General features: G+C 35.1%; 2 protein-coding genes across 2 annotated transcripts in view; both read left to right on the forward strand.

The window, feature by feature from the left end:
- Positions 1–6222: 6222 nt before the first annotated feature.
- Positions 6223–8321, forward strand: HELRODRAFT_166080 (hypothetical protein; the record flags this gene model as incomplete). Its single annotated transcript, XM_009033108.1, has 3 exons — positions 6223–6323; positions 7329–7391; positions 8132–8321. The coding sequence occupies 3 exons, from the start codon at positions 6223–6225 to the stop codon at positions 8319–8321; spliced, it is 354 nt and encodes a 117-aa protein (XP_009031356.1).
- A 2911-nt stretch (positions 8322–11232) lies between these two features.
- The window catches only part of HELRODRAFT_166081 (hypothetical protein), a gene marked incomplete at both ends in the record, with an annotated part of 5941 nt that continues 1018 nt past the window's right edge, over positions 11233–16155 (forward strand). The window contains 6 exons of the mRNA XM_009033109.1: positions 11233–11844; positions 11989–12040; positions 12913–12983; positions 13665–13974; positions 14589–14768; positions 15499–15655. Coding sequence (XP_009031357.1) covers positions 11233–11844; positions 11989–12040; positions 12913–12983; positions 13665–13974; positions 14589–14768; positions 15499–15655 — 1382 coding nt within the window. The remainder of the gene's footprint in view (positions 11845–11988; positions 12041–12912; positions 12984–13664; positions 13975–14588; positions 14769–15498; positions 15656–16155) is intronic.

Genomic DNA, 16155 nt, shown 5'->3' on the forward strand with positions numbered 1-16155 from the left:
GTGGTTTTGGTGTTGAAGGCCGGAACATGTGCGATTCGCATAACAACAAGTAATGCCTTTTAAAGTTACTGTTTTAATTAATTTTATGATTGATCAAATAATCTATTAACAAATTATGTTTCATTATTTTATTTTATTTTGACACATGGGCTGATTGAGAAAGCTATTTTTGAATCAATATTTTGTGAGACCCCATTAGTGACCGAACTTTATATCTCAATAAATTTGGAGCAAGCGTCTTCATTGCAAATGTTAGATAATGGTTCGTGAAGCCGGTTCAATATGGTCTAAATGTAAGACTGGATGTTTGTCTTTTGCTTAGTTAGTTTGTGTGTTGGCTAGTTGGTCGGTCGGTTGGTTGGTCGGTCAGTCAGTTGATAAGTCATTCGAACAGTTTATTGTGTAACAGTATAACAACATAATATGAATACACCTTTAACAAATATAAATATTTAATTACCAAATTTATTGATAACAAACAAGCAGCGAAAATAATAAATTACACATGCATGCGGAGGTGCGATTGAATTTGCGCGCGTACTTACAATTTCTATTTTTCAAGCAACATCATGTGTGCCGGCTTGATTGATTAAAAAGTATGAAAAGGTCCTCTCTCTCACCCTCTTTTCTCTCTCGTTTTTTTCTTTTTTTCGCTCAATCTCTTTTTCTCTCTTTTTTCATTTCCGTCATTTTTTTCTTTCTCTCTCTATTTCTAACTCTTTCTGTCTCTTTCTCTCTTTCTCTCTCTTTCTCTCTCTTTCTGTCTCTTTCTCTATTTCTATCTCTCTCTCCATTTCTCTCTTTCTCCCTTAAACTCTTTTATTTTCTTTCTCTTTTTTTCTTTTTTTTCCTTTTTTACTTTATTTATCCACTTTTTTCATTATTTTAATTTAATTATTTTTATTCTCTCATTCTCTTTCTCTTTTTTTCTCTCTCTCTCTCTCTCTCTCTCTCTCTCTTTCTTCTGCTTCGTTTCCGGATTAAGAGTAACATGTGTAGGAGCTTAGAGAAAAAAAATAATAAACTGAGAATTTATTTTAACGAGGTGATACTCATTTTGCGTTATTAATATTATTTTGCTACAGAATCGTGTTGGTTACATTTCTTATACGTTGTCACCCTAGGTTTCTTTGTTACAAGATATTTCAGTTTCAATTGGCTTTGTTCGTGCTTTCTTCAACATATTAATTATTAATTAATTATAATAAAATGTATTAATTGGTTAATTATATTAATGTATATTAAAATGTATTAAATAGTTAATTATATTATTAGAGATTAAAAAAGTTGAGAAACAAACAAAAGTTATTAATGAAATTTCTACAGCTTCAAAATACGTTCATAAAAGTATTAACACTCCATAGCTTAGTTACGCATGCTATTATTTTGTTAAATGTTGGACGAACGGTCCTTTAAATACCTATCAACGATTTTTTTAATTTTTAAAACATTTCCAAATTTTAATTAAAGATTGTTAAAATTTCCAAGAGACAAGTTTTTGTTTAAATTTTAATATTCAGAATTTTCGAACTCTGTTTAACTCTCAAGGAAATAAATATTTGACAGAAGATAAAAAGTTATTACAGAACTAAACAAACAGCCTACCTAATACATACTTGATTTAAAAATCATTTCTATTGTTATTCTTGAATACTTAAATGATTGCTAAATTGTGAAATGTAAATCATCATCCGATTTATAGAATCCCACACAACAATTTCATCGAGACGTCGATATGAATGGAGTGAGATGTGATGATGAGGTATATAACCAGGAGTTAGTGATATAGACTCCAGGAGTAATGATATGACCTGAGATACATTTACGAGCGCTTAATTGATGTCGACAGACGTGTCTTGAATGGAAACATCAGACGTTATTTATTCTATAAACTATCAACCCTTGCGCTCCCGTGCCGTTGTTCATTTGAATTTGATGCATATAAATTTAATTTTCAATTCTATGTTTTTCTCTTAGTTTTGTATTAAACAAATTAAATACAGTGCCCAATTTTTTTTATTTGTTAATGTTAGTCAAGATTTGAAACAAGTGTACTAAACTTTGTAGTACCATAGACAGACATACAAACAGACAGACATACAAACAGACATACATACATACAAACAGACAGACATACAGACAGACAGACATACAAACAGATGTGCAAACAGACAGACAGACAGACATACAGACAGACAGATATAATCTTATATATATATATAGACACATCAAACTGAATTAGTTAGGAACGAAAACTAAGTAAAGTAGCTGTAGTAGTAGTAATAATAGTATCCTTAATAGTAGTGTTTAATATCAATGAAATCAGTTTTAGCTCACTGTTAATAGCAGTAACAGTAACAGTAGCAGTAGTAGTAGTAGTAGTAGTAGTAGTAGTAGTAGTAGTAGTAGTAGCAGTTGTTGTTGTTGTTGTTGTTGTTGTTGTTGTTGTTGTTGTTGTTGTTGTTGTTGTAATAGTAATGATGGTGGTGGTAATGGTAGTGGTAGTAGTAGTAGTGGTAGTGCTGGCAGTAGTAGTGAAACTTTTTTCACTTGTAAATTTTGTGTTGAAAGCAATATTCCTATCAGGAACATTAAATGTTAATACATCTCGTTTTAACCGAAACACTGCTTTCTTTGAAAATATTTCAGGGAAAAATTTTCTTCAGACTTTCGTTACAAAAAATTTTTCTAAAGTTTTTTTAGGAATAAGAAGTTGTTACTATAAATTAGTACATCGAAACATAAAAAAATGTGAGCATACAAAAATTTATTTAATTAAGATGACGTAGATTGCATGGGTGTGATCAAATTTATGGCTTATTAGTGAATAAATAATAGTAATAAATATATAATTAAAAATAATTAAAATTATATTTTGTTGTTTTTTGAGTAATAGAAATAATTAATGGATATTTAGGTATCTATATATTTTTTCGTCATTGCCTTTCTTGACGTACTACTTTGTTGTTATCTTTTTTAGCATTTTCGTCTTATGTATGAAATATTAATTTTAAATTATGAATCTCGCTATTCTACATAGATGTGTAGTGTATATTATTACTTATTAGTATATATTGACATTTTTAAATTAATCGGTAGCAAAATTTTGTCTCCAAATATAAAAACCACGCAAAATTTAATTTACTTTTAACATTATAAACGCTTAATTAAAAAATTATCATCAATTTAATTATTCCGTTGTAAAAAAATTATTAAAAAAAAATTCAGATTGATTAAATTTGATCTGTCTAATTTAATGGAATGAGATGTGCTTGGATGATGGAACGGACTAGAATGGCATAGATGGGATGTATAATTATGCAGATTGATCCGACGCCAAGTAGCATCAATTAAGGAATGAATCCATTGTAGACTGTGCCTCGTGTCAGATTCCGCTAATTCAATTCATTTCTATCGAATCTTATTTTATTTAAATTAATTTTTTTCTATTTTAATTCAAGTTAATTTTATTTGAAATGAATTTCTTTCAAGTTAATTTTATTTGAAATGGATTTTTCAAAATTTATTTTAAATTAATTTTACTAATTTTGATATTTAGACTTTTTTTAATTTTCACGTCTGACATTCCATTGAAATATTTGACATCCGTTTTCACGACCTGTTTTTCATACACGTCAACAATTATTTTCATCATTTATTTTTAACAACAAAATGAGTTTATAAAGAAAAAACCCACAACGACGCCTTGGAAAAAAACAACAACCGCCTCAACTGCTCTACCCCGAGATCGAAAACAAAATTATGGAAAAATACTTTATGCATTGCAAATAAATAAATCAAACAAATATGTCACGCTTCACTATGTGATATACAATCATAAATACATAAGAACCGACCGACCAACTGGTCCAACGAACAATAGAACATGTCCCCAATTGTTACTACACAGCGGTGAATAAGAAACAGAAGTCAGATATGAGATATTAGAAGACGATTGGTTGTGACGTGCATGTAATGAAGACATCGTCAAAATGACTTGAAAGTTTCGTGTCATGACGGTATTATTATTGTTGTCGTATTGCGGTGTCCTGGCGACGATATTGATGAATGTGTAGCTGGCTGGCTGGTTGGTTGGCTAGTCCGGTTGGTTTCGTTGGCTGGCTGGTTGTGTGGCGACGATGGTGACAATGAAAATACTACTGATGATATATAATGACAATATTGTTGATGAGAATGATGATGACGACGACGTTTACGTTTGTAATGATTATGTTGACCCTGGTAGTAATAACTTCAACAATAATTTATGATTCTAAAAGCGCAATAACTATCAGTGCTGCATTATCACACGGTAATGAAAGTGGTTTTATTGTAAACGCTGATGAATGTGCTCTACAAAATCATGTTATCATCATTCATCATCACTGATGACTGATCAAATATACTAGAAATACTTCTGTAACTATTACTGCTAATATAAATGATCTTTGTTTCTACTAGTAGTATTACAACTATAATTCCCGTTCTAGCTGGAATCACCTTGGAGCTTCACAACAAAATTGTTTGACAATTTATGTATAAATTTTTATTTTATAATTGATAAGGCTCTTTAGCAAGAGCAAATGTTGACAAATTTTATTATGAAAATTGGTTTTTATATCAAAGTATTAGTAAAAGCGTGAAATAAACTAATAAAAATCATGACATGCGTATACCATTCCAAATTTTCCAAACTTGTAGATCTCGAACAATTGGGCTACTACTAGCCAACAAACACTAACAACGTTTGAAATAAACATGAAAATAAAATTTTCAGTAAAAGGACTGTTTAAGATGTTTTTATTATTAAAAAACGAGGTAATTTTCAATATTTCAATAGAGAGCAGCGTTGATTTCATCAATTTTAACGAAAGTTCCACCCATCTAAATGTATCAAATGTGTAACGGTGTATATTTTATAAAGTAGACTATTATATTGTATATCTGTTATATACAATGTCTATAATATTTATTAAGAATTAAGTTTTTCACTGTGTTAGCTTCCATGTAAAAAATTAAAAAACTTAGTAAAGAATAATTTTAATTTTACTACAAAAAAAGAGAAAAAATTTACTAAAATTCCATTCTTAAGTTAAATGACAATGACATTCACTCGAAAAAATCAACTCTGAATAAAAAAATGTAAGTTAATCTTAATAAAATTACACAATTGAGTTTCGAAACAAAATGTTTTTTTTTCATTTAACTGTACCGCACCTACCACTACCAACATTTTAATCTTCTTATAGTAGTGGTGTATCGAGTTTTGTACGTGAGACACTCGAATGAATCGTAGAAGCAAAAAGGCATTACATTAACTTAATGCATTATAAAACAACGTAAAAATAAAATGAAATATCATGAAAGCAGCCAGTGCAAAAGATCTTCTTAAATGGAAATTGAATTCAAGATGAGATTCTGATCAAGCTTGCTTGCACATTCGTCCAGGCAGTCAGTGCTTGAAATAAAAGACATTTTTAAAAACTTTTAAAACGGCGAAATTTAATAACTTCCGTCGGTAAATCAGCCATTAAAATGTTTTCTAATTATTTATTTTACTCAACTGACGCAACTGAAAATATTTCAACCATTTCAACTGTCAAATGTTGTTAATTCAAGTTTATGGTATGTTTTCATTGAATAATATTAATTACGATTGATTAAAAATATTAAATACGAGCAAATTTATTAAAAAATTTGAAAAAATTATTGAAGTGTGGAATTATTGTATTATCCACATTCAAATTTTTCAACTAATTTGCCGACGTAACTATATTTGTTTATTATTTCAGACATGTTTCCAAACTAAAATTAAATCACAAGTATAAAAATTTATTTCCTAAAATTATGAAACTGAGATAAATTTGTCAGCTTTATCTCAGGTACCACCATCATGAACATTATCATAAACGCGCAGCGCAAAACTTTTAAATAATAACTAGATTTGTATGAACTGTGAATTAAAATCAAATCATCTTACGGACAAGTGAAACATTTGAATCTTGTGATTCGTATACAATAAAATGAATTTTCACAGAAGCAAACATGATAACACACACACACACACACACACAACTAATCTCAACTAACCCATAAGCTTCAATAGAAATATGAAACTTTTAAAAACACGTAAACAATAATTTATCATGTTAGCGTTAATATAAACATATGAACATGAACATATAATCATAAACATCCAATTAACATTACATCAGCGTCACCATGAACAACGGTGATTCAAGCATTGAAGACACAAGGCTCAAACACAAATCTCAATATAAATATGCCAGCCTCAACATGAGATGCTTTATGGCAAAACGCGTGTTTTGCACAAGGGAATAACGCACTCCAGTTAAATAATTAAAAGTGAAATTGGATTTTGACAAAGTTTTCCACATTCCACATTCGGCTGCACGCCATCAACATTTCCGTATTGCTGTTGTCCTCTTCGATGTCTTGGAATGTTGCTGGCTGTCGTAGAAACATTTATTCGAAATTCTTCAAATTTTGTTTTATATTTCTGTTTCTAAAAATATTTTAGCTTAATAATGATTATTATTATTAAATTTTAAACATCTGTTTTTTCATTTTAAGCTAATAATAAATTAAAAATGTTTTGAAATAAAGTTTAATATAATGGATTTGGATCGATTAACATGAATGTTCCAATGCAAACAATGCTGCAACGAAAATTATTATCAGGATTAATAAGTACTCTATATAAATACTTTACAACACAGGGATTAATAAGTACTCTATATAAATACTTTACAACACAGGTCAAAGATCAAGATTGGATGTCATGAAGAACTATCAAAATTTTTAAATAAAAATTTTTTTAAATATTTAAAAAATATTTTCAGTTTGAAAGCAGTGAAATAAATTTAAACGAGAGTGTGGAAGGCAGGGAGAACTTGCGAATGTAGAAACATTTACGGATCAATGTAGTTTGAAATTTTATCTTTTTTAAATTAAGATCGAGAAAAAAATATTTCTTTTATAATATTTTCTCAAATATTTTGCATGATTATGTTATTGAGATTTTTACAACATACAAAACAACTACATTTTTGCTATATTTTTCACTTCTATTGGCCTTTCCATTTGTATGTTTTTTGTTTAATTGTTTGTTTTTTTATTTATTTGATTTCAAATAGTATGTTTTTCTTATATTAGTGACACTTTGTAGTAACATTGAAACAGCAATTTTTTGTGCAATAATTTTTCTCAAAAATTTCAGTCACTCAGAAACGTCAATGCAACAAACTGAACAACTAAACATACAACAACATCATTGCATGCAACCAACAAAACAACAAAACATACAGCAACAACAGAAACAAGCACAACAACAACGTAGTTTGCAACTACGGTTTAACAGATTTTATGTGGTGAGATAGGAAATTAATTCTATTATCATTTTTTTATTATAGTTATTATTATACTTTGTATATTATAATTTAAATTAATAATAAAAATAATCGAAACGATAAAAAATTTTATGATAAGACACATAACTAGCATATTGAGAATAGCAAAACAGCTTGATAGCAACGCTAATAAGAAAGTTGGAGATCGGATAACGTTACCATTAGGTTTATATAACTTATAGTATAAAAAAAACAATAATAATATCACTATTCTTAATTTTCATCGACATAAATTTGTAACACATGTGTGTGTGTGTGTGTGTGTGTATGTGCGTGTGTGTGTGCGTGTGCGTGTGTGTGTGCGTGTGTGTGTGCGTGTGTGTGCCGCGACGGTATCTCATGCTCCCCATGTCTCTCTCATCATGTGTCCCGCAACTAAGTAGAAAGAAATTTTTGGAATGTCTGCCAACGAAATTAATAAAGAATTCCATGGAATAATATTGAAACACCTCCATTAATTCAATAAACAACAATTCGGAAAAAATATGTTTTTGAATAACAACATTGCAAAATTTTGATGGAAAACAAGACTAATTGGAAAAATATTTAAAGATTAAACCATATCTGTAAAGGAGGCAATCAAATTATAAAGCACTATCAATTTTCATTGAAGTGTAAATTATTTTGAATAGAAGGGCGTTGCAAAGTTGGAAAAACAATTAAACAATTAAAACAAACAATTAAACGACAATTTAAACCAGCACATTTTATATTTTACAAAAAGAAGCTACGGAAAAAATTGTAGTCACTTCATCGAATGCAACTGCAACATTCACAATCACAATTGTTGCAAACGTTCAAAGCCATTCGACTGCGCTAGCGACCGCAACTGAGACTGCAACGGCGACTGCAACTGAGACATCCTACAGCGACCGCAACTTAGACAGCTAAACTAAAGGAGCAACGGCCCGCAATCGCTCTTTATATAAAAAAAAAGTTAAAGATATTAAGAATACTGGCAAGAGAGCTAGCAAGCATTAATATGTCTAATGACGCTTGGACATTGAGTGATCAGACCCTGGTTCGAACGCAGAACATGGAACTGAATGTTGTACGTCATTTCTTGTCAGACACGTCAAATTCTCTACTGCTGCTGTTGTTGTTCTCTCTGGTCCTGTTTGCTGCTTTGCTGATATTGTTTGTTTCATTATTAATGTGTGAGTTAGTGAGGTGTGTGTGTTTGTGTGTGTGTGTGGGGGGGGGGGTTATGTGTGTATGTGTGTGTGTGCGTGTGTATGTGGTCATCTTCGCATTTTGTGCATTCACTATACTGCCAGGATCAATTTATTGACTACAAATCAGAAAGCATTGAAAGTAAGTTAATGCCTGAACGGAAATTAAACGACGGTAGATTAAAAATGAAAGAAAAATATAATGAACTCGCAAATAATGAGGTGATGAAAATAAATTTTGCACGTTTACTGATTGGTGGGTTGAATGGATGGCTGGTTCACCAGCTAGTTGGTTGATTGGTCGGTTAGTTGGTTGATTAGTCGGTTAGTTGGTTGATTGGTTGGTTGGTTAGTTGTTTAAAATGTTAGCTGGTTGGTTGGTTGGTTGGTTGGTTGGTTGGTTGGTTGGTTGGTTGGTTGGTTGGCTGGTTGGTTGGTTGGTTGGTTGGTTGGTTGGTTGGTTGGTCGGTCGGTCGGTCGGTCGGTCGGTCGGTCGCTCGTTCGGTCGGTCGGTTGGTTGGTTGGTTGGTTGGTTGGTTTGTTTGTTGATTGGTTTGTTTGTTGGTTGGTTAGTTGGTCAGTTGGTTGGTCGTTCTATCAGTTTGTTGGTTGGTGTAATTTTAAATTGAATGTTGTTTTGTTGTTGTTATCTTTGTTGTTATTGTAGCTGCTTTTTGTGGAGGATGGGTTTTTTGCTATTTTAAACATTTTATATCCTGCTGTTGTTAACTTCCAATCATTGTCGTAATGCTACAGTCGTCATTATAACCTTTATAAGATAATTCTTCAACAAAAATTTGTCACAATTTTGATTATTGGTAGTAAGTATATGTAACTGGTTTAATTTTGTTATTTGTTATGTTTCTTGGCAATTTATAATTTGTCTGCTTAGAACTTTTTTTACTATATTTCGTTTTTACAGTAAATTATTTTAGTAAATTGTTTTTTATTCTTGCTTTAAAATTCAGTTTATAAGGAACTTTAATTTTTTACAGAAAACTTATTTATTCATTATTTTTATTTTTATTTACATTTAACATTAATTAAACTTGTTATCAACATTTTCATCAAACTTTATGTTATTGAACTCAAAGGCTCATGATTGATTGAGTAGTCAGTTGACGATGAATCGGCTGCATTTGCCTGAAGGTGACTTGTTTGCAAACATCTTAATTGCTCATACATACATACATACATACATACATACATACATACATACATACATACATACATACATACATACATACATACATACATACATACATACATACATACATACATACATACATACATACATACATACATACATACATACATACATACCTACATACATACATACATACATATATACATATGTATATACACACACATATTTTTAATATCTTTGAAGTTCATCACTGGTTTTCCGGTTAATGATGTCTGTGCGTCTGTCTACTTTCTTGTCGTTCATAATTATTTTCTGAGGAGCGTGCTTGAAATTTCTGAGTAGTTCCAGAATAACTCTTCCAACCAAAATTACATTAGAACATTTGCCATATACTATCAATTTAGTTTTATTTCGAAATTTTTGCATTAATAATGTAAGAAATAATAATAGCAATAATAATGAAGAAGCTGATGATGAGGATGATGATGATAACGATAAGGAAACAAAAATTATTTTTTTCCAAAATTTTATTGACATCAAAGGCAATCAAGAAGTTATAATGGTGAAGAAAAGGAGAGAAGGATGAGGTCTGAGAAATAGAAATGCAAGAGAGGGATACTCCCAAAAGAGGTTGAAGAGATGAATTGATGATATAAACGAAGGAAACGAATTACTTTAAAGAAATGATGTAGCCGATGTTATTCAATTAGAGGCCAGCACACGTGCCGGCAAATTAACTGAAGCAGACCTCTGTAGCATTAATTCTCACGAACGCATTGCAAACTTTCGCTGAGTTATGCCCACAAATATTCAACCAATCAATCGCTATCTTTTTACTTTTAATTTTTTATTTTAATTAATTTTTCATTTGTTTAATATTTTATTCTCTGCGTTGTTGCAAAATTATGAACAAAAACAGGGATATGCAATTTTAAGTCGCATGCATTTGGTTCACGCGAACATTGCATACATACATACATACATACATACATACATACATACATACATACATACATACATACACACACATACATACATACATACATACACACACATACATACATACATACATACATATCGTTAGCTCACACTTGCGCCGGCCGATTTCTGAATTCAATTTAAATTTTGTATTTTAATGTTTTTAAACTTTTGTTTTAATGAACTTTTGGATTATTTTGCGTGTTATCATCCTGGGATTGAGTCTTTCTCGTCATGTTGTCGCAGTTTGCCTTGGTTTTTTGTTGATTTAATTAGATTTTTCAGCTTTTAATTTTTTAATTGGCATGGTTAATTCATAGCGCACAGCTGTTGCTTGTTTCGTACCTGCCTCAACTGTGCGCTGCTATATTATTATTCATAACTTACCTTTATTTTTTCCATTACCTTAGAATTTTATTATAATTTCGTATTTTAAATTTTAAACGTACTTAGTTCATTTAAATTTTTGTTTTGTTAAAGTTACTTATCTCACCAAATCACCTGTATGGCCCCGGTTTTACACCAGTGCCCTGTTTGCTCCAATCACTACAAGATCACACCAGACGGGAAACTTTGCCGTCATGGTGGAAGGGAAGGCCAGGAATGCTCGGGTTCGTGGAAAAGGGTGGATGCACCACAGGTTGTGACCGGTCCGCCTCACGTAGCCGCATCTAGCGATAGTCTCATAATGGGTGCGTCCGTATCAGTTTCGGAGATTCCTACCAGTTTGGATTACCCTCTTTTTTTTGACAGGATGACGGCTGTTTTGAAACGCGTACCACTACACGATCACATTCCAAAACCATGTAGAGAAAAATGTAGCAATGCACTGCACGAGTTACTGACGGCCGTTTGTTGTGATTCCGGTGATCCCGCTCACCGGTGCAGACTTTTTTTGTTTTTTCCATACGTCCTTCAAAAACCTGCCAGAGGGGGACGCCGGGTCAACCAAGGCAACCAGATTAACAAGCGCCTGTCCGAATACTCCACGATTGAGGTTAAGTCCCTGCTCTCGGGTTTTGAAAACCACATCAATGCAAATCCACGCGGCCACAACCCTGACCGGTGGATAAATGCGGTGTCTTTTTGCATAGAGCAGGGAAACGTTTCAGCAGCCGTCAGACTTGTCTGCTCGCCCAAGGGCCTGGCAGAAACACGCCTGAAACCTTAGAAAAACTACGGTTCATACATCCAAAAACACCAACTGACAGGCGTGCTTTTCCTGCGCAGGAACCAACGTGGTTGCGTTTCTTCCACCCAGGTGCTCAAGGTCATAAAGTCTTTTGGAAATGGCTCGTCCGGAGGTCTCGACGGTTTGCGTCTTCGGCATTCAAAGACCTACTTTTCGGCCCCCCTGCCAATTGATGACCTATTAATTTCCCTAACGAAATGTGTAAATTTGGTTCTGTAGAGCGCCTGTCCACCCACGGTTTGCCGTTTTTTTTGGAGGCCGCCTGATAGCCTTAAACAAAAAAGATGGAGGAGTTAGGCCAATTGCTGTTGGTAACTGTTGGCGTAGATTGGCGAGCAAATGTGCTTTGAACCTGGTAATGGATGAAATGAGGGCCAAATTTTACCCGGTTCAATTGGGCGTTGGCGTGAAAGGAGGTGCTAAGGCCGCCATTCACGCCGTTCGAAAATTGGTCACAGACCTCCCTAATCAATGGGGACTTCTAAAAATCGATTTTAAAAATGCCTTCAACGCCATGAGAAGAGATTCAATGCTGGAGGCCGTCAAATGTTTCTGTCCCAGAATATATAATTTCTGCCATTCTGCTTACAGCCTCGCTTCTTCACTTGGCTATCACACCTGGGTGGTTGAATCGTCCGAGGGCGTGCAACAGGATGATCCACTGAGACCCCTTCTATTTGCATTGACCCTGCATCCCTTGTTGGAAAAACTGTCGTCCGTTTTCATTTGTGGCTACCTGGACGACATCAGCATTGCTTCAAAAAGCCAAACACTGGCCGAAAACTACGAATTTTTGAAAAACGAAGCCAACACCATTGGGCTAGAGTTAAACACCAATAAATGTGAACTCTATTTTATAGATTCATTACATTCTACATTTGCCACCGGTGTTGGCGGACGTAACCATTGTTCAAAAATCAAATTTAAGTTTTTTGGGCACACCCTTGTTCGAGGGTGACTCCCAAATTAAATTTTTTGATAAAAAGTTTTCAGAACTTAAGTTCGCCCTCGACCGAGTGTCTCATCTTTCCGTCCACGATGCCCTGACTATTGTCCGAAGCGCCGTCAGTTTGCCCAAAATGATGTATTTTCTTTGTACATCCAGCTACATTAACCCATCGTTGTTGGGCAGATTTGATGATGTTTTGCGTACCGCCTTGTCAGCCATTTGCAATGTTCATTTGACTGACAGTGGCTGGTCCCAGGCTCAGCTGCCGGTGCGGTATGGTGGTCTGGGGTTACTTAGTGTGGTTCAGTTGGCACCAATCGTCTATAAATCTTTTGCCGCTGCCACTCTTGACCTCCAGTCCGCCTTGCTTTGCCGATTTTGTTGTTGCTGTGACATCCCACCACTGCCGACCACACCTGAAAGCTCTTCACAAGCTCAAATTTTAGATGAGCAATATAAGAAGACTTTTCATGAACTTCTGTCTTCTGGTGTCGGTGCTTCTTCCTCTGCCCGCTTATTGGCTGCAACTTGTGATGTTAGTTGTGGTTGGTTGAGGTCGTGGACCAACACTTCCGTAGGCACCAGACTCGATGACGAGTTTGTTAGATTTGCCGTTGGTTTCAGACTTTGCCTAAGTATACAAAATAAATATCTGTGTCGTTGCGGCGCGGAGGCGGACAAATTTGGTTATCATGGTTTGGTTTGCCGTTTAGGTGGAGGCCGTCAACTTCGTCATTCAGCTTTGAATGATTACATTTGCCGGCTTTTTTCTAAAGCTTCTATTCCTTTTTTGAAGGAACCATCTGGCATTTTAGTGCAACATGGCAAGCGACCAGACGGTTGTACTCATACTCCCTGGAGAGCCGGTAAATGTTTAGCTTGGGATGTTACGGTTCCTGGTACCTTGGCCGAGCGCTACGTTCACCTTAGCAGCAAAGAGTGTGGTTTGGCTGCAATCAGGGCATCGGACGAAAAAATTGAAAAATATGAACACGCCCTGCCTTCCATAGATTTTTTGCCAATATGTATCGAGGTCCTTGGACCCATGGACCCCAATACTTCAAAATTTATTAAAACATTGTGTAAAATGATTGGTGTTCGGTCAGGTGACAACAGAGAGTTCTTTTTTGCAATAAACCACATCTCGTGTTTGTTGCAGCGATTTCTGCGTGTTTGTGTGTCGGAAAATATTAATTTAAACGCCGACGTGTGAGACTAACGATACGTTAAAGTGTTAACCCTTTTAATCAGATGTTTGACTGTTTGGTGTCATTCATCACGATTTGGTTTTAACATACATACATACATACATACATACATACATACATACATACATACATACATACATACATACATACATACATACATACATACATACATACATACATACATACATACATACATACATACATACATACATACATACATACATACATACATACATACATACATACATACATACATACATCTCGTTAGCTCAACACGGTCCGGCCGACTTGAAACATTTTGCTGGTAACATTTCGCGTTTTTAAAGGTTTTAGGGATTTTAGTTTTTAGTTTTGACTAATTTTTGGTTATTAAAATTGGTTTTAACGTTTTGGACTGTTTCTTTTTGCTTTTTGGATATTTTATGGTGGTTTGGTGGGTTTTATCAAATTTTATTTCGTTTCCAAAATTTTTTTTTTTAAACTCATGAATATCAAATAGTATACGTTGTCAGCCCTGAAGTCATTTAGGAATGGTTCGTCTGGAGGCCTTGACTGCCTAAGGCCCCAGCACATTAAAGATTTAATTTCAGGCCCACTGCCCATTGACGAGTTTGTAAGCTCCCTAACACAGTTTATAAACATAATTTTATCTGGCGCGTGCCCATCCGCCGCCAGCCGTTTCTTTTTCGGGGGTCGTTTGATAGCGTTGACAAAAAAAGATGGGGGAGTTAGACCTATTGTGGTCGGTAACTTTTGGAGAAGGTTGGCCAGCAAATGTGCTCTGATCTTGGTGTTGGAAGAAACCAAGGCGAAACTTTACCCAATTCAACTGGGCGTTGGGGTGAAAGGAGGAGCAGAGGCGGCCGTACATGCGGCCCGTAAATTGGTTCTGGACTTACCCGATAAATGGGGTTTTTTAAAAATTGACTTCAGGAATGCCTTTAATACCCTGAGGAGAGATTCGATGCTGGAGGCAGTCAAACGGCTCTGTCCCCAAATTTACAATTACTGCCACTCCGCATATGGCCGAATCTCTTCTCTTGGTTATAACACCTGGGTGATGGAATCGTCCGAGGGGGTGCAACAGGGTGACCCTTTGGGGCCGATGTTGTTTGCTCTGACCCTACACCCGGTGTTGGAAAAATCTCTTTCAAAATTCGTTTGCGGCTACCTGGACGATATCAGTTTGGCCGCCAAGGGTGCAATTTTAGCTACTGATTTCCTGTCTTTAAAAGACAATGCCTCCATCATTGGGCTTGAGCTTAATATTAAAAAATGCGAATTGTACGCAAACGACTCTTTTGAAATGCCACAGACACTGGCGGAAGTGCCCTTAGTGTCTGAGGCATCATTGAGCTTCTTGGGCACCCCATTGATGGAGGGTGAGTTTCAAAACATCTTTTTTTAATAAAAAACTCGCAGAGCTGAAATTCGCCCTCGACCGAGTGTCTCATCTTCCGGTCCACGACGCGCTGACCATCGTCCGCAACGCCCTTAGTTTGCCTAGATTGATGTATTTCCTTCGTACATCCTTCTCGGTTGATGCATCCATTTTGGGCGGATTCGATGGCGCCCTGAGGTCAGCTTTGTCAGCCCTATGCAATGTTGAGTTGACAGACAGGGGCTGGTCTCAGGCCCAGTTGCCGGTTCGGTTTGGGGGACTGGGGTTGTTAAGCGTAGTCCAGCTGGCACCTATTGTTTACAAATCATCTGCCGCTGCCACGCTCGACCTGCAGTCTGCCCTGCTCCGGCAATCTTTCACGAATCTTGGTACCCTACCAGCATCACCCAACCGAGCAAAACATTTTCAAGCTCGGTTGCTGGAAGAGGCATACAAAACAACTTTTCAGTTTTTGTTGTCCTCTAGTCCCGACGATGCAACTTCGGCTCGTCTGCTGGCCGCGTCAAGCGACGCGAGCTGCGGTTGGTTGAGATCCTGGCCCAACTCATCGGTGGGTACCCGACTGGATGATGAGACGGTCAGGATGGCCATTGGTTTTCGTCTGGGTTTAACGGTCCACCATAAATATCTGTGTAGGTGCGGTGCGGAAGCTAACGAACTCGGTCACCACGGCCTGG

Source organism: Helobdella robusta (assembly GCF_000326865.2).
Source record: "Helobdella robusta unplaced genomic scaffold HELROscaffold_9, whole genome shotgun sequence".
Taxonomy (NCBI): domain Eukaryota; kingdom Metazoa; phylum Annelida; class Clitellata; order Rhynchobdellida; family Glossiphoniidae; genus Helobdella; species Helobdella robusta.